At 33.9% G+C, this 23,213-nt stretch overlaps 3 protein-coding genes across 3 annotated transcripts; 1 reads left to right on the top strand and 2 right to left on the bottom strand.

The window, feature by feature from the left end:
• Positions 1-37: 37 nt before the first annotated feature.
• LOC145592333 (uncharacterized) lies at positions 38-2,401 on the top strand. Its single transcript, XM_081648775.1, has 4 exons — positions 38-1,022; positions 1,599-1,683; positions 1,773-1,856; positions 2,220-2,401. Exons 1-4 carry the CDS (start codon positions 357-359, stop codon positions 2,399-2,401), a joined length of 1,017 nt encoding a protein of 338 aa, XP_081504901.1. The 5' UTR covers positions 38-356.
• A 406-nt stretch (positions 2,402-2,807) lies between these two features.
• Positions 2,808-6,253, bottom strand: LOC145592536 (amino acid permease 3-like). The gene is made up of 6 exons (XM_081649037.1): positions 5,936-6,253; positions 5,240-5,473; positions 4,764-4,857; positions 4,320-4,534; positions 3,985-4,124; positions 2,808-3,896 (listed from the first exon to the last, which is right to left on the bottom strand). Exons 1-6 carry the CDS (start codon positions 6,039-6,041, stop codon positions 3,240-3,242), a joined length of 1,446 nt encoding a protein of 481 aa, XP_081505163.1. The 5' UTR covers positions 6,042-6,253; the 3' UTR covers positions 2,808-3,239.
• A 7,184-nt stretch (positions 6,254-13,437) lies between these two features.
• LOC145591051 (cyclin-A1-4-like) lies at positions 13,438-18,279 on the bottom strand. Its single transcript, XM_081647439.1, has 11 exons — positions 17,908-18,279; positions 16,139-16,544; positions 15,786-15,919; positions 15,564-15,656; positions 15,268-15,401; positions 15,093-15,168; positions 14,920-14,996; positions 14,766-14,799; positions 14,446-14,595; positions 14,222-14,356; positions 13,438-13,837 (listed from the first exon to the last, which is right to left on the bottom strand). The coding sequence occupies exons 1-11, from the start codon at positions 18,118-18,120 to the stop codon at positions 13,775-13,777; spliced, it is 1,515 nt and encodes a 504-aa protein (XP_081503565.1). The 5' UTR covers positions 18,121-18,279; the 3' UTR covers positions 13,438-13,774.
• Positions 18,280-23,213: the final 4,934 nt, after the last annotated feature.

The following is a 23,213-nucleotide window of genomic DNA, read 5'->3' as shown; positions in this document are numbered from 1 at the left end:
TAAACGGAGTACGTACTTGTTTAAAAAAAATACGGAGTACAAGAAAGTATAAATAAATTTAAATCACCAAATATAAAAATCCAAAAGTTGATGAGGAGTAAAGTGATCACATTTGAAAGAAATACAATACGTGAAGCTGAAGGGTCATTTTATGTGCATAGAAAAGTAGAAAACTACAGTACTTCGTAAATAGAGAGCATTGAAAAACAGCAATGTTATTGAAATTAACTAAGCTGAGTTAGATACTCTTGAGCTTCCCTTGTTTTAAATAAGAGTGCCTCTGTGCGTACAAAATATTGATCAAAGCTTCAATTGGTATCCGATACTCGCATTGTCCTACTACACTTGATAATATTATGGAGGGTGATGACACGACATCGAAGGCTGATAAGATGCCTGGTGATCACTTCATCACTACAAGTGCTCACTGTCCTGCCAATCTCCTAACCACTTGTAATGAATTTGCAGCTAATACAACTGATGAAGATGTTGAAGAAGGTGAAGTTAATAAGGATGAAATACACAATCTGGTAGCAGAAAATTCAGTGTCCGACACAGATGAAGAAGACCATGAAATAAAGGATATCAATAGTCTGGTGGTGGAAGATACAGAGGCTGATGAAGATGTTAAAGAAGACGAAGAAATAAAGGATATTGATTATCTGGTGGTGCAAAATTCAGTGTCTGATGAAGATGTTAATGATGACAAAGAAATAGAGGATATTGATAGTCTGGTGGTGGAAAATTCAGTGTCTGACGAAGATGTTGAAGAAGGCAAAGAATTAAAGGATATTGATAATCTGGTGGTGGAAAATTCAGTGTCTGACGAAGATGATGGTAAAGACGAAGAAATAAAGAACATCGATAATCTGGTGGTGGTAAATTCAGTGTCTGGATCAGAATCTGATGGTATTGGCTACACACCTCCTCCTGGTTATGAACTATGCTTGCAAGAGCCACTTTTGGATATTGAGGTGGATGATAACACTGAGCTTTGGCTAATGCAACTCCCTCCTGACCAAGTAATCTCTTCATCTTCCTTAGCTTTTATTTCTGAATTACCTTTCTTTTGTAAATTGAATTGAGTTAATCTTGTCTACCAACTTTAACATTACGCTTCTATGCTACTACACCAATTTAAATTACTTTATTAATAGTAAGGATTTCATTCTTAGCAACCTTTGTGGCATGCATGAACTTGTTGTCTAAGGTCTTGATATATGTTCTTGCTAGTTGCTATGTCCCAACTGAATGAACTGTACGTATGCATATTCGATATTTAATTTTTATTTTTTATTTATTTTTTTTATTATTTTTTATTTTTTTTATTTTTATCTCAGTAGCTTAAAATTATTTCAATAAAGGTTAAGAAGTTGTCAAAAACTTATCAATATAAAAAGGTTGATTAAAGTAATCATTTGAAATGTTGTGAGCAAATGCTCAAAAATTTTCGCGTATGGGAGATTTTACTCCCATTTTTTTGGCCAGCTTAACTTACATGACTAATTTTCAAAAAGATCAAACATTATTCATCTTTTAGTATTTGCTTATGTATTTGTATTTCTGATTTTAAATGTATTTATTTCTTACTTGTGCAGAGGCTTGATGATTTCGAAGGTCAAACAGCATCTTTTGATCTTGACAATGAAGATGGACCAATTGGTAGCATGAAGACAAAATCTGGTAAATACAACTAAAAGCTCATAATAATGTAACTCGCATTTGAGATTTGATGATGCATTGATACTTATATATAAATGGTATGCATGCAGGTAAAGTTTATAGCATGGTCAACTTTCCAGCCCCAGTATCTGATATAACTGTTTTTATACCTGGCCTATCTGGAACAAAAGTTGGTATGTGTGATGTGTCACCAACTCGTTAACATTTGCTCATTTCATAAATCATGTAGCACCACCCTTTTGCTCTTAGTTATAGATCCTTCAGAATGATCAGCAACTTTCAACAGTAGGTGTAAAATTGATACCCCGAAAATTGCATCCCTTAATATAACCTAATAATCAAATGTCACATTCTATAAGAACAGATCAAGGGAGTAATAATTTCAATATTAGATGCTAATAATCATGTTCATAGTGCAATAATAACAGCAGTTAAATATCTATTTTACAAATGATATTCCAAGTAATGAACCGTTTTGACATATCATTCCTCATTTAATTTTCCACTAACTTGGAATTTTATTATTTTTGTGGTAGCTGGGAAGATTTCGCGGCATGTAAACCTTGTTAGTTTTCCCGAGCCAGATGAACCCATCTCGCAATCTGAGGAGAAGGCTAATTTGGAATCAGATTCGGGAGAAACTAGGAGCAACTCATCATCTGATCAGGAATGTCCAAGCAAAAACAAAAAGAGGAAGGGTAGTATCACAAAACCTTGATGGTTGATGGCTTGATGAGATATGTCTACCATTTGCATCTCTACTCTCTAAGAAGATGAGATATGTTCCTAATCAGTTTGACTGATAATTATGTTGTTTAACTCGTATGTTCTGATCATTTTGACTAAGTAGCTCTAGCTGCTGTTTGATGGTTGTTCTAGCTCTACAAAGTGCCACTATGGGCACTAGTAACTTTCATTTAATTAGGTTTTGTTTTTTATTCAAGTTCTTGCTTTGATGATGAAATCCTAAGTGCTAAAGTATTTTGGATTTAATGATCATGAGCTCTTAATTTGACTTGCATTTTGAAGATATCATGTGCAAATGTTTAGAGTTTGTAGCATAATTATAGGTTTGAGTGGATAATTTGCATTAAAATGTGTAATGTTCATCATGTAATGGAGTAGCATGGCGATGTTATGCCACTAGCAAGTAGCAAGCCGTTACCACATTAGTATAAATAAAGTATCAAAATATGCAAACATAAAAGAAAATTGCACAAAACAAGTCGTGATTTCCACACGCTAATTCTTAAGTGGCTCATTTGACCCCCAACAGCAGTTAACCAGTTTATACTCAATGGCCATTGTGTTCAATTGTCAGTTTTGTCACCCTCTGATTCCCAATCTGCCACTCTTCTAACGAAGGTGGATCAGTAAAATGGGATTTAGACCTATAAATGAAAAGGGTAATGCACCATCCATGGAGTTGTAAGATAAACCCTACATACAATAATCAACAAAAGCAGCAACTACAGAGCCCTCTGTTTTGAGCGATGGTGCCTATTCCTCCCAACTCCTCCTAACCATTGTGTTAGCATTTAGTAAAACAATTAGAATCAGTAAGTGGTCTTGAAAGGCTTATACGTTTTAAGATCATTGACCACCCCGACGATAGATCCAGCAGCAGCGGCGATGGAGATAATGAGGCAAGCAGCACTTAGAATCTGAAGAGAAATCCATTTAGTAGTCCATTTGGGTATCTTCTTCTGGGAAATGTACATTTCTACTGGGAAATACACAGTCAAGGGCCAAAACCCGAGTGCTCCAAGTAATCCCACCACATCGTTGAAGAAGGGTAAGAGCATGGAGATTACGGTGGTAATGATCACGAATACAGTCCTCCAAACTAGCCTGAAGAGATTAAGGTTGTAAGGTTTGTAACCACCAGGAAGTGGAATTTTGATATCCTTGGTGATGAAGTCACTATCAGGGAAGGTCTCACTGGCTATTTTCTCAATGAAAGCATAGAGAGGCTGACAGTAAACTTGGTAGGCACCAACGAGATGGATGACGATAGCAGCATTGGCTATGTCTACTAGCCAAAATGGGTTGTAGAATCCAAACCCAGTTAGCAGGTTCCCGGGTGACAAGTCCCCGAATGCTGCATAGCCAAAGCACCCGCATAACAGGTAGAATACAGTTGTTACTACAACACTTATTAGTGTAGCCTTCCTCATTGTCTTTGATTCTGCTGGGGGTGACCTTACTGTGTCCTACATAATTACCAATACAGTACACCATGTTACTAACATCAAATTACGAATGACTACGTTACCAAGCAAGCTAAGCATGATTAAGCACCTGAATTTCAATGAGAATCATGGAGTATGAATAGGCAAATGCAATATCACCAAGTGCTTGGAAGCTTCTCCACACTTTATCAGCTTCCGTAACCACACCAACACTAATACCAGTCAAACTGCCCTTGATTTTTCCATTTACTGTTAATTCAATCGCGTATACACAGAGAATAAGAATAAGAATAAAAAGAAGACTTTATTGACAATAAAATAAAAAAGTAAAAGTCAATAATGAACGGCTACTTGTGCTTTTTGCCGAAGAAAGAAAGGAATGTAGTCTACTAGAAAAAGTGAACGGTTAAAAAGATAGTTGAAAAAAATGATTTGATGCATTACCAGCCACTTTAGCGATACCAAGACCAAGACCAATGGTAGAATAAGTGAAAGACATGACTGCTGCAACGATTGATAGCCACCAAATTTGATCAAAATCTGGGATTTGGGAGAAGAATATCTCAGCAACTCCAAAGAGGATCATGTAAGGATTTGCTGATATGTTGCACTTGGCTTTCTCGCCTTGCTCATGGAAGCAATTAGATCTTTTTATAGCCCTGTATATATGTTACAGCATAAAGACCGCGTTAATACATGCTATCAACAACATTACATGTACCGTCCAAATGTGTATGCATATCAAGGAGATAAACTGTACAACATTTAATTCATATGATGATACCCTTTTATGATGTTTATTTATAAATTGGTCTTGGTGTATATGTTTACTTCATAAGATAAACGTGATGCAAATAAAAAAAAAAAAAAAAAAAAAAAAAAAATTACGTCATGCTTATCGAGGCTGCTATTGTATAACCGATTGCAACTCCAAAGAGGTTCAAGTACTGAATTAATCCACATATTTTCACTTGAAGCCCACCTACAACGCAATGCAACCAGAAAGTCAGATTAAGTTGGAATTTTGATTATACATACTATTTTAACTCCTTTTTTTTTCTATCTCTTTTAACTTTGTTTGTCATCTTTCACCGCAAATTCGCAATATCTACCGTATTTCATACTATCCTTGTAACTTGTTACTTTATTTATGCAAGTCTTACACCCACCCACATCTTTCTTTGTCTCTTCTAATAAACCCACCTAATTATAACACGAGCTCAACTTTATCAAACTTTTTTTTATTAATATATGTATTCATGGACATGACATCTTTATATAACGGAAGTAGTATATATAATTCTAATTTTTATTAAATTAGTAATATTAATTGAAGGTCAGGTGGGTGGATTAAAATTAAATACCAAGATTAGCTTGAACGGCGTCCATGTAAGTGTAATTTCTCTTGCCGGAGACAGGATCACCGGATCGGTAGCAATCGGAGAGGAGAACAGAAGTGTAGTAAGTGACAATTGAGAACAATATCATCACAATTGGGCCTGCAATCCACCCAAGCTGGGCCGTAGCCCAAGCCAAGGACAACACTCCTGACCCAATCACAGCCGTTATTATATGGGAACTTGCCGTCCACATAGTCCCTGCAAAATTTAACCAACTATTAAATTAATATATACTCGTACAGTACTCTCTATCATCACCTTCACATTTCAATCTCACGTGTTTTTGTACCAAAACAACTCCAATCTCAATCTGAATAAGTTAAAATAAGGACCATGATTCATGGTTGTTAAAAACAACATATGGAGTACTAATTAATGTACTATCCACCTCTTAGAAGCATGTAATTAGGTAAAATAAAATATGACAGAACAATCCAATCTCATATAAGTAAGGAGAAATCAACTTAAGACACAAAAACACAAGAAATATACGAAGCAATTGTCTAATGATGGTACAAGTGTGGTTTTTTTATTTTATTTTATTTTTTTTAAATCTCGGGATCATATAACTTTGTTGAGGTGCACTGAGGTAAAAGATAAAGGTTTGTCAAAAAAAATAAAAATAAAGAAAAGGGGTTACGAAACAATTAGTGAATTAACCTGTTCTCTTGACACGGCCATCATCATCAAATACTTTGGAGGCGTTTTGAGGGGCAACGTCGAGACCAATATTGAAGGCCTGGCTTTGCTGCTTGCTTACCCCCATGGTTCGAATTTGATACAGTAATAAGTTTTCTCAAAATAAATAATACGGAGTAGTATGATATCTTGACTTTAATTTAGTTTGAAATAGAATTGAAAAAAATCGGGAATTTAATAGAATTGAAGTAGCAGCAGCAGTAGTTTAGGTGTGATTGTGGTGGCGTAAGAATCGAAACTTTATATAAGAGGAGAGTGTGAACAAGTGGGTTAGAGCCGCGTATTTTGACTATTAAATATTCCGACCAACTGCCACTCTAGGCCGAACCACAAATTATTGGGTGCATCCGACATTTATTTATAAATCTATTTTTTGTATTTATTCTTATGCCCCTCTTAATTTAATAATACCTCATCACTTCAGACCATCCCTTTAATAATACATGCAACATGTTATAAAAGTAAGTAGTAATAATAATAATAATAATAATAATAATAATAATAATAATAATAATAATAATAATAATAATACAAACTTAAACATGCGGAATATTAATTAGAGAATAAAAGATATTTTCTCCACCTCATTAGCTATGTCCACTGATTATGACACAAAAATTTAAGATAAATTAATGTCGATTATTAATTGTTATTTGATTAAATAACTAATGTAAAGGGAATAATGGGAATTTGTTAGTTGATTCAGAAAAAAATAAGTTTCTCTTTATAGATAAAAAAAAATAAAAATAAATAAAAATCATGTTTATTTTTATAATTTCAAACAAGCAAGTTCATAAACATTCTTCGAATAAAATTTTAATTAGTCGTTTTGATAAGTTAATAATAATGCAATTTGTAGAAGAAATAAAAAAATCAAATAATGTTGGGCGATTGGGTTGAGGCCTTGAGGGAACCTAAGGGGATAAAAGCACCTCTTAATAGTTTTAATCATATCCTAAAACTAAATTCTAAAGAATAGTAGGTATCATCTACATCGAATCCTAACATTAATAACTTCTCTGCAAAGTGCGGGTTGATGTATAAATATGCTAGTGAAATTTCCAATCCAATGATTCATGAGCCAAGTAGATCGTATAATAATGAGAATCAAAGGTTAGCCTATTTGGTTAGAGGCTATCTTTCCACCCCTGTGAGAGCGGTTCGATTCTCACTCCAATCGAGTAGGATCCCCAATTTCAACGTAGACTGTATATTAACATTATATATATATATATATATATATATATATATATATATATATATATATATATATATATATATATATATATATATATATATAAATTAAAACATGTAAATTGTGCCATAAATTTATGATTGTAATTTTTGAGATAGAGCATGTTCACATTTACTGAGATAAACTGAACCTAAATTAAGTTGAAGTAAACAGGCCCTTTATTAATTGGCAATCAAAATCAATACTCCTATTGTCTTAAACATTAAGTACCTATTTCAATCATTCTAAAAGTTAAATAATTTAGCATTCGAATTTTATCATTTACATGATCCCTCAATTCTTCTAACAATAAATTGTCTATTTTTTAATACATTTAATTGATGAAACTTCGCTTTTTTAAAAAAAAAAAATTATTAATTTTCCGAAACACAATTGTTTGGGCCTAATTCATGTCTTAGACCCAATCCATCTCAAATAACGAAAATATCTCTCCATAATCTAGCTCATCATTCCTTAATTATTACTCCGTACTTTACAAGTACATATTTATCCATAATCTATTTATTGAATGAGCAAAAATTAATAAATATTCTACTAATTTATTGAATAAATATTCTGCTAATTTATTAAATAAGTTGTACACCAGGGTAATCTATTTAATAAATACTAGATAAGTCCCGTGCGATGCACGACATAAAATAATTTATCGAAATAAATATATATTTTATATATGTCTCTCATATGAAATAAATTATAAAAACATAACCATTAATTGCCATTCGTAATGATATTTAGATCTTATTAATTTTGAAGAAGAGTAAAAACTTAAGCAAATTATGTATTACGGAGTAGTCTTTAACCGAGAGTAATTATATTTTGAAGTCAGATGGTCACTCATAAATTTATAATAAAAAAATATGGAGTATAATATAATAATAATGATAATAGTAATAATAATAATAATAATAATTGTCTTTAAAAAAATATTGTAATAATTTAAGGTAAAAATAAATAAATAAAAATATGATGTCAGCAATTGATTTAGGCGGAAAAAATTTTAACAACGGCTTGACATGTGTACAATTTTAAAAAGTGATGTTGTCAACGGTTGTTATTTTAGTATATTTATATATAGATTCTGTTTATTTATTGAATGAGCAAAAATTAATGAGTAAATTACCCGGGTATACTGTACACCCGGATGTGATTAGGCTCTCGTGGCATTATATAGTTTACGAGTATTGTAAATTTGTCCAGCAAAATCAAATCACAGCAATGAATATCTTGAAAGTAACAGACTCCGCCTTACTGTCCTCACTGTATTATTGATTTATTGGTAAAAAAAAATAAATTAAATTATAAAGTACGTACTGCTTAGGTAATATTCTGTAATACAACTATTATGAGTTTATGACGGCATGTTTTCGTATTGGATTTATGTGTTGACTTCCGCCTACCGCAATCACTCAGTCATTACTTTGAGTACCCACTTCTGTTAGCTATATAGGATGGCAAGAAATTCTCCATACTTGATGTTGCAGAAAATTATATCCAAAGAGTGAGTAGTAAACTGAATACAAATTTAAACTTTTTATTTTTAGCCAAACAAATACAATTTTTTTTTTTTTCTACTGTAGCCGCTGTAAAATTTTCCTCTATTCTAAAATAATGTGTTTGGTGGTTCCAAATAAAAAAATAATGTGTTTGGTTTGAATTTATTTTATGAAAACTAATGTAAGATACGTTAGTCTAATAAAACAGGCCCAAACTATACGAGTATACGGCTATACACCTATACACATTAGACCTCACACATGCATGCCACACTAGCTATTTTTTTTTCTTACTTTCGGTGCACCCGTTGTATAATAATTTCAATTTGATTTATTGTAACTATTATCAATTTTTTTTTGTAATTTTTCATTAATTATCCTAATATGATTTCATTTATGCAATATGATTGAAAATGTATCATGTAGTACCATCATGATTCATGACAAATTAAATTCTTTCTCAAAATTTACCCTAAATAATATTTTTAAAATTACATTTTTTAAGGCAATTTTTTTTTTAAAAGATACACTTAAATAATCACAACTATTACCGGTTTAATTCTAATAATCCTAACTAAGGTTTATTTTTTAATAATCCTAACTATGTCCTGAGTTTGCCTCCAATAGACCCATTCGGTCAACATCAAGTCAATGACTTGCTATAACAGGTAACCAATACGCGTGTCAGCACGTGATTGGTCTAAATTAAAAAAAATAAAGGAAAAAAATAACCCTCACAGCCACCACCCCCCCCCCCCTTACGTCACCGCAAAACACTAGGGCCAACCACCTAGCCCGTTAGGAAATGGCCGGCCGTCTCCCCTAACCCTCAAAAATAGTCGGCCGACCCTTCCCAACCACAAAAACCACCTTAGCCAGCCCAATCTAACCCCCAAATCACCGAATTCCACCGTCGAAAACTCCCACTAGTATTACCAAACCACTGAAATGGACCGTCGAAAACAATCTTCCCACCGTCGAAAACAACCCTTCTCCTTTCCCCAACCCCCGAATTCGGCCCCCTGGGTGGATTCGAGGGTGTAGGATGGGAGGAGGAGCGGCATTGATTATTTTTTTTTTTGTTTTGCTTTCCAGCGAAGGGAGGAGAGTGGTTTAGGGGGTTGAGGTGGATCGACTGTGTGTTTTTTGTGGGGTTAGGAGGGCCGGCCGGCCATTTTCGATGGGTTAAGGAGGTGGTCGGCCGGTGGCTGGTGGTTTTACGAGTTGGCTTAGGGTTTCACGAGGGATGAAGAGAGGAAGGTGTAGGTCGGTTGATTTTTTTTTTCTTTCCTTCCTTTTTAATATTAGGGCAGCCAAAGCACGCATTGCACGCGGGATGGTCAGCCCTTTCGGCTTAGTTTTTCTTGGCTTGTGTTTGCACTTGACATGGAGTTAATGAACTGATGAAGGAATATCTCCCTATTGCTTAGCATTAGTTTTTCTTGGCTTGTGTTTGCACTTCACATGGAATTAATCATCCGTTGTTGAGGGCTCTTGTCTTTGATGTTGTAGCATATTCAAGGAAATCAGACTACACCCTTATTTAAGTAGTGAAAAATAAAAACACAACGTGCTAACACTTTATATAGGAATTTATGATACTACCTCCGTTACATATTAGTTGCAACTTTTGCCAAAAATGGGATGCTACATATTAGTTGCAACTTTCCATTTTTTTCCCTTTTTTAGTAATTTTTTTCAATAAAAGTACAAAAAATACCCTTACTAAAGATTTTATAAACACAATTAGTTACCCAAATCAAATTTCATTAAATTCCTAATCTAACTTATTTAACATTATATTGTCACCCAATTAAATCAACAATCATACAAAATAGTTTAGCTTCCATCTTCATCTCCCACGAGATAATCAGACCACCATCTTTACCGTCGTCGTCGCTGCATCAACGACCTACCATCTTCAACACCATCGATGCTCATCATCACCATCAAAGTCACCATCGCCTCCTCCTCCGTTGTTCCTTTATCTCTCTTCTTCTTTGTTTTTTTTTTTTAAAAAAAAAAAATATTTTAGATCTGATCAATTGAGGGGTGGGTAGGCTAGTTTGGGGTGGCGCGAGGCAGGTTTCTGGCTGGATTAGGTTGAGTGAGGGTGGTTTTGGTTGGTTTAGCGTGAGTGGGGGTAGTTTTTGGGCGATTCAATTAGGTGATCATGGGTGGTTTTGGGGGTGAGTGACGGACTGACGGTGGTTATTCTGGGGTGGTTTTGGCTGAGAAGGTGCGGTATCAAGATGGTTTGAGTTGAGAGGGGGTAGTTTTAAAGTGGTTTGGGCTGAGAGGGGGTGATTTTGTGGTTGTTCAGATGGAGAGGGAGTGGTTTTACGATTGTTCGGCTATATGTGGGTGGTTTCAGGGTTGTTCGAGTAGAGATGGGGTAATTTCAGGGTGGTTTGGGTTGAGATGGGGTGGTTTCAGGGTGTTAGGTGGGTGGTTTCGAGGTGACTATTGTTGACTGACGATGGTGCGGTGGGTGTTGTTGGTGGTGGTGGTTACTTTATTCATTACCTTTACTTTTTCTCTCCTACCTTGCTTAATTACCCATTTTTAATTCATTAATCAACCATTATGAAATTTTGTCTTAAAATCTGTACCGAGCTCAAAGTTGCAACTAATTCGAAACGGAGGTAGAACTAATATATCTTTTGCGGTCATTGACCTAATTGGAAACAACAAGGTACAACATATAGTAGTATAGGGTACATCACAATACATAGTAGTGACACTAATATATAATAGTATTCAGATACACATGATTTCTCAATGCTCAAAAGTTAACATATAATCAAAAAGTGGCGAACAAAATAATGCTTTTAACAATTTGGTTTTGTCGTAAAATAAGCTCTATGCAACCCCATAATTCCCTTGAATTCCTTCTTGCTTTCTTTCCCTTTTCACCGTAGTTAATTTGATTTCTTTTCTTCCTAATACATCTACTTCGGCACAATTATAGATTAACTTCATTAGTCTCAATGTCCTTTAAACACAATTATGTGTAAGTCATTAATTTTGATCTTCACAAAATAAAGAAAAAAAAACATCTTCATAAAGCAACAATCTTTCGTTGTCTAGTGACTAATGTTGTCATGTAATTAAACCATAACCTCCATTAAATATAGAAAGCAACAACCTTTCGTTGTTCAGTGACTAATGTTGTTATGTAATTAAACCATAACCCCCATTAAATATAGAAAATTTTAAACCTTATTATTCCATTCTCCATTTAATTTCTAATTAATTGATGGGTATTAAGAAATTACAAAATTACACATATGGGTAAGAAAGGTAAACAAACATTTTGAGGGGTATAATGGTCCGTGCACTATTCATAAGAGCAATCTCCTACTTTTATAAGGTAGGGATTAGGCCAATCATGTGTTGACATGTGGCATTAAAAAAAAAAGTTTATCCTTTCAGTAGGTTATCAGTTTTTGGGTCTATTGAAGACAAACTCAGGGCATAATTAGCATTATTAAAAAAAAAATAAACCTTAGTTGAGATTATTAGAAGTAAATCGGTAATAATTCAGATTATTAAAGTGTATTTTTTTTTTCCTCTTTTGTTCTCACGTGTGAAAAACTTGTTTTGAATTAAGTTATTTTAAACTCGTTTTATATGCAAGACAAAAATAAATATTGGGTGACACTGATGGAAGTATCCAAAAGTAAAACCCGTATGGATAGATCAATATTTCTATTTATAGGAAATAATACATGAGCAAAACAAATGGGAGGACTATCAGAGTTCTTAATAAATGTCGCACCTCAAAACCAGGAGTTTAAGGGCCTGTTTATTTCGGCTTAAGTTTAATTCAGTTTAGCTCCAATCAGTTTAGCTCCTAATTTCTTTCTCTCATTAAATATTCATTTTACCTCTATTAGAAGACATTATCAATTTTGTGGAATATTTTCTATGTGAAATTGTAAGTTCATTTGACTATAACGAATGTGATATATAATGAGTATAATATTAGGAGTACTTTATTACTTAAAAATTTTTGTGTAACCGACTCTCAATGAGATACTTATCATATTATTTACTTTCCTTAAATATAGATATTGGATAGAATTTGGAGGCCAATCTCCAACACTTGTAAACAAAATAACAAAACAAAGTATACAAAATAAATGGATGAATAAATTTGAGATACTTTAATCAATTTGATTTGGTTCTCCTACATAAGGGGTAAGATGATAGAGATATATGAAGTATACAATTGCGAATGTTAAAAATCTCGATAAATACGGAATTCCTACCAAGCCATCCTTTGCCAAAATGAGAATAAATTCTAATTGATCAAAACACCACATCAAATTTGGGGTCAAGTATTCCTTTATAATTCGAATAAACATTATGATGAATGCTAATAAGTGAAAACCAGTATTTGATTATTAGACTTTAGGTATCCTATTCTCTTCCTTTAATTAGGCTATTTACTACAGAAATCGAAGGTTATCATGCAAAGATACCTTCTGTTTAGAGATTATGCCCAGTATATTTAACGACTAATTTCATTACCTACTTTTGGTAAGGCCATATACTTCTGCCTCTCCGAGTGGCTAGGGGTTACAAGTGAAGTAGGGGATATTGTCCCCGTTTTGAATGAACAACATTAACCACCGCATAAACTATCTAGAATGTCATATATATTAAAAATACTATCTTTTATAAAACTCATATCTCAATTAGCTATTTCAACGTTAGATGGTGAACAAGTTAGCTCTTATTATGTTTACTTATTCTAACAAAGCCTGGAATCGTAACACGCAAGCACGCTGAGATAGAGAAGAAAAGCAGTGGGGCAGATAAGAAGTTGCTCAAAAAAGAGATTTTATACATGATTGTAAGGGAGAAAACATGACAGAGGCTGGCAAGAAGCCAGCCTGCAAAGTGCAGAATAGCTGCTGCAATGCATCAACATGGCCATGGATATTGAGAGATGAAAGAAGAATCTCCCAGAGCCAGAACCAGTAGCCTACATACAAGCAATGGAGCAATTAATTTCTGCTCATGCTAACCAGCCCAGTGAAATCCTTAACTGCTGAAGTACTCTGAGGGTATTGAGGGAGGGCAGTTCTTCTTCGCCACAAATTTGTACTGATACAAGAAATATTTATATGGAATGGATCAGTTTCTAACTCTCTTAATTAACATCATAACAGAGTGGCGCACCACTTTACAAAGCACACAACACCACATTAATATGAAAAACACACTGAACTAGTAGAGTAAATTTAGTCCTGTTGTTTTAACCATTATTCATTCAGAGTGAAATGAGTGCATATGATTCAGTACTGAGTGAAATGATTTCAATACTAAATCATTGAACTTTGATTATTTGATTCATGTCTAAGCAATTTTTTTTTTTTTTTTTTTTTGAAGCACTCTCTTCATAGAGAAAGAAATGATGTGGTTTCCAAATGAACATGAAGAAGAAACGAGTCTCCTGGACATGATGAAAAATTAAAATTAAGTCCATACCTTATGCTGGCTGTACTTCTCTCTGATTGCTGACAAACTAGAGCTGTGGCTGCTCAAGCAAAGCTGATGTAGAGCTTTCACGCATTCGTGTAAATCAGAAGGTTTGTAAAGTGTGTAATGTAGCAAAGTGGAGTTCTGCAAATATTCAATAAAGAGAAATTATTACACCATATTTCTAGGAAGCTAGGATGGAATACACAGTCCAACAAAATCCAATAACATACCCAAGGTCTATGAGACGGACTGAGTATGTACTTGGCCAGAAAAACTGATGAAGCAGCAGTCAGTGATGGGGCAAACTGAAGCATGTTGTAATCCAAGAGGGATAATTCAGCTACATAGTTTGACAAGCACTCTAACTGCATTGATGGAGCCTTTAAGGGAGAAAAGCAATAAGAAAACATTAGTAAAAAAGCGTGTAAGCTGCTAACAAAGCAAGCACAAAGACGTAAGAAAAATAGATGTCTACAATGAGATCCAATAAAATAAACCAAGGAAAAATATATCAAGCATAAATGGATATAAAGATGACATTCACACATACCTCACTCATCACTTGAGCAGAACGGACAAATCGCCTAATGTCAAGTCAAATAAAACAAAATTAGCAGCAATGGGATGTCAATGTTAACTTAAACTACCCAAACCAAAATTACAGATAATCATAAGATCAGTCAATAAAAATTATCCTTGTCTACCTTAAGAAACATTTTGTGGTCGGGGCAGTCATTTCAAACTTCAGAAAGTTCAGCACCGTAGCCTCCATTTCCAAAACCTTTTGAAAAGAAAGTTAATTTAGTCAGTATAAGTCATGTAAATTAAGGTACTTCTCAGATTGCAATGAGTGAAAACATGGTGTTAGAGCCCAAACCTCCTCCTTAAGATATGTGTTGTCAGTAATGTAACAGAATTCCTCCACCTGGGGTGCACATATCTCCTCATATTTTCTGCAAACGCCATTCAGTCATCACTTCAATAATTTTTCTTGGGCAAACATACAGTAGGAAAAAAATATAAAAACCCGAGTGGAAAATAAAATTACTTACGATGCAATCATCATGCATGCCACACCCAGCAACTGCAAGCGTTGCCGGTTAATAGTATTGCCAGAAAGATATCTATCTATGTAGTTAACAGTCAAATACAGGGTGTCGGGGACAAGCCTGTATTCTTCAGCAACCTGCAATAATTAAGAACTCTTAAGTGAATGAAACTAGACATTAATATATAACTCAAACCTGATATTTTATATTTACAATTCCTTAAAATAATGTTCGGATTTTCATTTGAAAAAAAAAAAAAACAAAACAAAACAAAAAAACAGATAAGAATGCTAAGCTACCTCTACAAGCCAGTCAATGAGTATGGCACGCATACTAGCATTTATGTCTTTCTGAATCTTCTCTATGAAGTCTGTTGCAGGTCTTTTCAATGTCTGAAAAAACAAGGAAAGTAATGCAATCAAAAGAGAGCAAAAGATGAGGCATGGAGCTGCATTAGTGTATATGAATGGGGAGCAGGGAAGATGATCAGCAAGCTACAGAAAAAAAGGGGAATGTCAAACCTCGGATGCACGCAAATGCTTGTATATATCACAAGCTATGGTTGCACAAAACTGAGGATCCATGTACTTGTCATCAACATCAACAACTTTGTCAACATCCATTTCTGAAAGTATTTCTCTCTTACAATAATTCCCTGCAAAAGCAACATTGAACATGAGAATCAAATACAGCTAGATTAAGTCTTAAAAACAATCAATTAAACATCAATATACAGAAATCTTACATAGAATACATCAAAAGACTAATTTTTTTTTATCAACACTAAAAGATACCGTAACAGCTACTGAGCACCAAGACTTTATAAGTGTCAAATCCAATAATGTCAAATAGCAACTGAAGTTAAATAATAAACCTGCAATTTCCAATTTGTCATCAATGTGAAGGTTTTCAGATGTTTTTCTTGGAATAGAGCCTAGCAAGGCTGATTCACTCTCATCCAAATACTCAAATTCTGGGCTTTTAACTGAATCACATGTGGACATTGAATCTTCCATAGAAACAGAATCTGCATCTGATCGACTTGGAGAGATATCCATCCTACTTGAAGCTGATGGAACACCCACATGAGATAATTTCGGCGAAGTAGCCCTGTAAACCTCCACAACATCATTTCTAGGTAAAGATGTCTTTGATGAAGCCGCGACATTGGGTTTTTTCGTAAGCAAAGCCGGCAAGTTACTCCCCGGAAAATTTGTACAGTTGAAGCTTGTTGCATATCCTTTTTTAGCCTTTATATTTTTTGAAGTAGCACATGGTACCTTCAAATATGAAATTACATCAATTAGTATAATAAAACTAGTACATTTCAGCTGTTCTAGTTTATACCACAGCATTCCTAGGCAAAACTAGCAATTATTATAGAAACATCACTGGTACCAAAAGAGCTCCTTACAAATGTACAAAGTATTCTTCTAATCACAAAAATTAGAATAAATCGAAACAGTATGCATAATTTTGACAAACACAATTTATAGATAGATAAACACCCTATAGTAACCATGAGTTGGAAGGAACAGGCTTCAATTTAGAACCAATGTAAAATCAATTAGCAAGGTAGATTTAAAGCAAATGCCATAAAATCAGCCACAACAAAGTTCTAGCTAGACAATTAACCTCACCTAAGAGAAATTCAAACATATGGAAAAAAAAAAAAAAAAAAAATCAAGATAACAGAAGCAAAATTATTTGGTAAAAAATCATGCCACAATAACACAGTTTCTCAAATCGCAAAAGTTACATAATTCCAGGATTAGTCTTCATACTACATTAGACATAAACCACATTTGTTGGTTACAACCTTTTACTCTTTACAAGTTTCATTATAACCTTTTACTTCTTCTTTGACTATATTTGGTGTGATTTATACCTTAAATAAAACAAAAAACATTTATGATTTTGTTGGCTGTGTCTCAACATATACTTTGAAATTATCAACTTTTTATACTCCGTATATTATTACTTATTATCATAGATGAATGATAATGGTTTAAATTCCTCCCAAAGAAAAAATACTAATGGTTTTAGTTATGTATTGATAAACGTATTAAGGTCAGAATTATAAAAATGGAGAAAACCAGAAATTAAGGCTATAATAATTGAGCAGTAAATCAAAATCATATACTTGTGAAATTGCAGCAACAAGATTTTGCTTCCTATCGACTGTTGTCTATGGCAATGGAACATAATTTTGCTCAATATTCATAAAATTAAACTCACTGATTCACAACCTATAAACAAATTTTAGCCAAGATTTTCTATTTTTATACAATTGCATCTAACCAGAAATTAAGGCTATAATAATTCAGCAGTAAATCAAAATCATATACTTGTAGAAATTGCAGCAACAAGATTTTGCTTCCTTTCGACTGGTGTCTATGGCAGTAGAACATAATTTTGCTCAATATCCATAAAATTAAACCCACTTATCCACAACCTATAAACAAATTATAGCCAAGATTTTCTATTTTTATGATTAATTCATCCAAACAAAAAATGTGAACAAGAATTGCCCAAATTTGCAATGAACATTATAAATAGAAACAAACAAACAAACTACACCCAGAAACCCGAAAGAAGGAACGTCCAAGATTATTTGAAAGAAGAAGAGTGAAGAAGGCTTACGAGATGAGGAATGGTGACAGCAGAAGAAACAGAGGGACGACTCTGATTGGTCAAGTTAGAGAGAGGAGGTCGCTTCCTGTTGTTAGGGTTGGGTTTTGAGTTTGAGATTACATTTTCCGACGCCGGAATCTTCGTTGCTTGACGTTTCGACGCCGAAGAAACCGACGCTGCCGACGAACCCAAACTTTTCCGGTGACTTTTTAGCGTCGACATTGTAAACAATATTAGGGATTATCCCCTCTCTCTCTCTCTAACAACTGTTTCCTCTTTCGAAATCAGGGTTTTGAATTTAGGCGGTGAATTCAATTTGGGGATTTTCTTTCTTACTTTGTTTGTTGTTCTCTTGTTCAGAAAACAAGTGAGAGTGTTTGTATATAAGGCCGTGTTTGGTTTTTATTTAATAAATGGGGAGCGTAACTTCCATAATACCCTCTCTTCAAATACAATACTTGTGGCATGTGGGTGACCTATCAACCAATGACAGACCAATAGCAACTTGTTTTTTTGAATGTTTTGGACCACAACGTCTTTATGTAAGGTCACAGCTTTGTTAAGTTAGCTACATGTATTTAACTTCTAAATTTAAATTTTGAATTTGAACGTTAACATTTTTCTTCTTCTTTTTTTTGACTTTTTGTCCAGCACTCTTGCCAAGGCTTTGCAGTTTGCAAGGCAGTGTGTGTGTCTTACCAGTTTCAGTTTGAAATACCACACTTACAACTTCACAAAGCATGAAAGTATAACATTGGAGAAAAACACTCATCATCTCATTAATTTTTTTTTTTTGGACGGTACATTTTTCATAAACGCGAAATAAAATCATGTTGGAGTAGTATTGTATGAGTATTTAAAAAATTATGCAATATATATAACAATGCTGAAAAAATTTGAATCTATAATTGCTTAGGACAAATATAACAAATAATAAGTGCAAATCAACTTTAATCAGAAGTAAATTTTAGCTAAAACAGACTTTAAGTGGAAAATTAATTTAAATTTGGCTAAAAGGTAATGTAAACAAGACTATTAACTTCAGCAAAACTAACTTCAGAAAAACTTAAAAATAAATTCGGATTTGACTGTGCTATTGGAGTAAGTAGTGTGGGTTTAGCAGGTGGTTTGTGTATATTTTGGAAGAGTGATGTTATTTCGTTTTCGCTTGTTTCGTTATCACAAAATCACATTTGTGGTGACGTTGCTATGGGAGGTGTTGCTTGGAGTTTTGTTGGGTTGTATGGATGGCTGGAGTCTGGAGTCTGGTAATAAGTGGAAAACTTGGAAGCTCATTTGTGATTTATGTTCCTCCTCTGATGGCCCTCTTTTGATTGGTGGAGACTACAATGAAATCTTGAGTTATGAGGAGAAACAAGGGGGGGTTGATTCGGAGAGAAGGGGGATTGTGGAGTTTAGAGAAGCTTTAGATGTCTGCCACTTAAGAGACTTGGGCTACGTGGGTCCTTGGTTTACTTGGGAGAAGGGGTTAACTGATGAGACGATGATTCGTGAGCGACTTGATAGGTACTGTGGTAATGAGAAGTGGATGCAACTTTTTCCAGACGCAATGGTGGAACATTTAGTTCGAATTAAATCAGATCATGCCCCGATTTTGGCTCGTCTCAAAAGACCAAAGAAAAAACGCAAGAAGGGAAAGAAAAATCTTAAATTTGAGACGGCTTGGTTGTTGGACGCAGCTTGTGAGAAGGTGGTTCGAGATGCGTGGAGTAGTTCTGCTGGGAGCCCAACTGCTTTGAGGCTCGAGGTTCTGCTTGGGGCACTTAGGGGATGGAGTGGTGAAAAGTTCAAGGACTTAGATAGGCAGATTGATGAAACCGAAAAAAATCTCAAGATGGCACAAAGTGGAGGAGCATCGAAGGAAAACTTAGAGCTTTGCTCATTTTTAGAGGCAAAGTTTGATGATCTTTGTGATAAACAGGAGGCATATTGGTATCTTCGGTCTAGGGTGTCGGAAATCAAAGATGGTGACAGGAACACCAAGTACTTTCACCATAAGGCATCTCAAAGAAGGAAGCGAAATGAGATTCGGGGTTTGTTTAATGCAGATGGTGTTTGGAGGGAGGAGGAAGAAGACTTCGAAGACATTGTGCAGAATTTTTATGCAAACCTTTTCACCTCCTCGGGTCCTTCAAACCTTGACTGTGATAAGGTTTTAGAGGCGGTGGTTCCTTGTATTTCAAGAGAGGACAATGAACTACTTATGAGGCCTTTTAGCAAGGATGAAATTTTCGCGGCAATTAGTGCAATGCAACCCTGCAAAGCACCGGGTCCTGATGGTCTTCATGCCATCTTCTACCAAAAATTCTGGCACATAGTTGGGGATGACGTTTTTGCATACGTTAGCAGCATTCTTAATGGCGTTTTGTAACACCCCCAAATCTCCCTCTACGGAAATACTAGTATAATATGTATAATTATACCGTAGAGATAGGCTTGGGCGTATTACCGCCGCGTGATTACGCAAGGCTACTCAAAATACTTAACTCAATAACAAAACTTGCAGCGGAAACTCAACTTTCTTTTATTAATACTTATAAAAATAGTAACATTGTTATGAGTACTCAAAATAAAGACGTGGCCAACATTCCTAAACTAGGTGAAGCAAATCTCTGGACTCTCATATGATGACTCCACCTAAAAATAGTCAACACTGCTTACCATTACGGTAAATAGGGCGAACCAAAACAAATAAGAAATACGGATTAGCAAATTATGCTAAGTACGATAAGTGCAAGATAATGTAAACTCAATTTATTTGCAAACATGCTTTTAAAAATCAATTCCAATAATTAATTCAATAAATTCCAAACTCATTATTCCAAAACTGATTCCAATGATTCAATATTCAAAATAATAGTTAATAAAACCAATTCCTTTATTAAGAACCAATTTCTTTTAATCCAATTCCTTACCCAAGTGTGCACACCCCCCAAGCTAGTCTCCTTATATCACAAGGCTATTTTTGAGGAAAGACCCGGTCATACAAAGTCCAAGGCCTTATCAATAAACCAAATCCGCATAGTGGGATTACCAACATGCTTATAAAGCATTAATAATAATAATTCAATGGTTCAATAAATCCTTTTAAAATCCAATAAATTCCAATATAATTCAAACTCCTTTTTAATAATTCCACATACTTTCAAAATCAAAACCTTTTAAATAGATACTTGAGAATAAAATCTCATATTAATAACTTTTCAAAATCAATAATTCTTCCTTGAAAAACCTTTTATTTAATTCAACAAACCTTTTAAAATCAATTCCTTTATTTAAACACGATAAGTAATTCAAACCATTCAAAACATGATTTAAAAATCAATCATTCAAAATACTTTTATTAAAATCAATACCTTCAAACATAATTTATTTCAAAATCATAATTCAAATCAATTTAATTCAATCACCAATCAAATCATGTAAAACATGTTATTCAAACCAATCATTTTCAAAGGTATCTAGCCACCTAAACGTACCTTGATCCTTGCTAGAAAAACCACACAAAAAGAACCTCAAGAACCTTGATTCCGAATATCAATCAACACTTCACACTTTCAAAGTTCAATCACGAATACACCTTGCAAATAACATAACCATAAGGTTATCATAAACTCAAATCTAATGTGCATGGGCTATAAAACTCTTTTAAAATAATACTTTAATACAAAATTATAGCTTTGAAATAGGTATTTGTATTTTGGAAAACTAACCATAAAGAAGATAAAAGAATAGGATTAAAGAGAATTGAATTTTCGTAGGAAAGAATAGGCAGAACTTGCAGAGGTCATAACTCCTTCAATATAACTCCGAATTGGGTGATTCTTGAACCTAACCTCAAGGATTTTTTGAGAGGAACAATCTTTTGTGAACATCAATACCCCAAAAACTGACCAGAAGTGCCCGAAAACTGGATTTAAAGGTATACGGGATAATATTTGTATGAAAAGAGGAGAAGAAAAGTATGAAAAGGTTTAGGAAAAAGAAGAATAAGAGAGAAGAAGAGAATTGGGTTTTTGGTGTGGAGAATATGAGAGGTAAGAAGGGGTATTTATAGGCTAGCTCATGCAAGAATTATGGCAAGAGAATGTGGGAAGAATTATGGTAAAAAGAATTAAGGAAATTACTTGGAGAAGTGAATAAAGAAATATAGAAAGTTTTGATATTAAGGTGATTAAGAATAATAGAATTTAGGAAAGTGTGTTTGTCATGAAAATAATATGGCAAAAGAAATTACTTGGGAAATAATCAAAGATGAAATAAAAGGTAGGAAAATAAGATGATCAAATGTTTGTGAGATGGAAAATAGGAATTAAGGAAATAAGGAATTTGAGGAAGATATTTAAAATAAAAAACTAACAAAATAATTAACCCAAATTTAGCATATGATGGCCGAAAATATTGAGCATATCTATGCTCATATTTTCGGACCTCCACTTATAGTTTTAGGGAAATATTTGCTAGATTTTAAGGATTAAAAATGATTGCGTAAATAATATATTTTGTATACAAAAATTAATTAGGAAAATACCAATTATTCACTAAATAAAATAACTAAGAAAATCAGATTTTCTACACATAGAAAATCCGAAAATCATAGTTAATAATTTAGGAATTTTCGGCCCTTTTAAATAAATAATAAAATGTAATTTTGTTTAATTAAAATATCCGAAATATATAAATAATCCGGTTTTTAAAATAAAATAAATGGATAATAAATCTTATCCAAAATCCAAAAATAATAATTAAGTTTTAAAATACTTTAGGCGCCGAAATTCAAATATCATTTTGGCTCCAAAATTCAAATAGTAAAATAAATTACTAAAATACCCTTTTTAAGAGAATACTAATTAGAAAATACGTTTCAAAAATACGGGGTATTACACGTTTGCTCTCCGGAGTCGATCAACAACACGAACATTGCCCTGATCCCAAAGGTTAAATCCCCTTCTTCTATGTCAGAATTTCGTCCTATTGCTTTGTGTAATGTTTTATATAAGATTGCTTCTAAGGCTATTGTGATGCGATTAAAATCTATTCTTCGTGATGTTATTTCCGAAAATCAGAGTGCTTTTGTTCCAGGGAGACTTATCGCCGACAATGCCTTGATAGCCATGGAACTGTTCCATACTATGAAAAAGAGAAGCAAAGGTAGGAAAGGGACTATTGCCATGAAACTTGATATGAGTAAGGCCTATGATAGAGTCGAATGGTGTTTCCTAGAGAAATTATTGCTGAAAATGGGGTGTAACACCCCCGATTTACTAGCTAATAATAAACAGTAAATAAAGGAA

Source organism: Chenopodium album, chromosome 18, assembly GCF_948465745.1.
Source record: "Chenopodium album chromosome 18, dcCheAlbu1.1, whole genome shotgun sequence".
In the NCBI taxonomy this organism is placed as follows: Eukaryota; Viridiplantae; Streptophyta; class Magnoliopsida; order Caryophyllales; family Amaranthaceae; genus Chenopodium; species Chenopodium album.
Note: the sequence above shows the minus strand (reverse complement) of the source record. Positions and strands in the feature narration are given on the sequence as shown.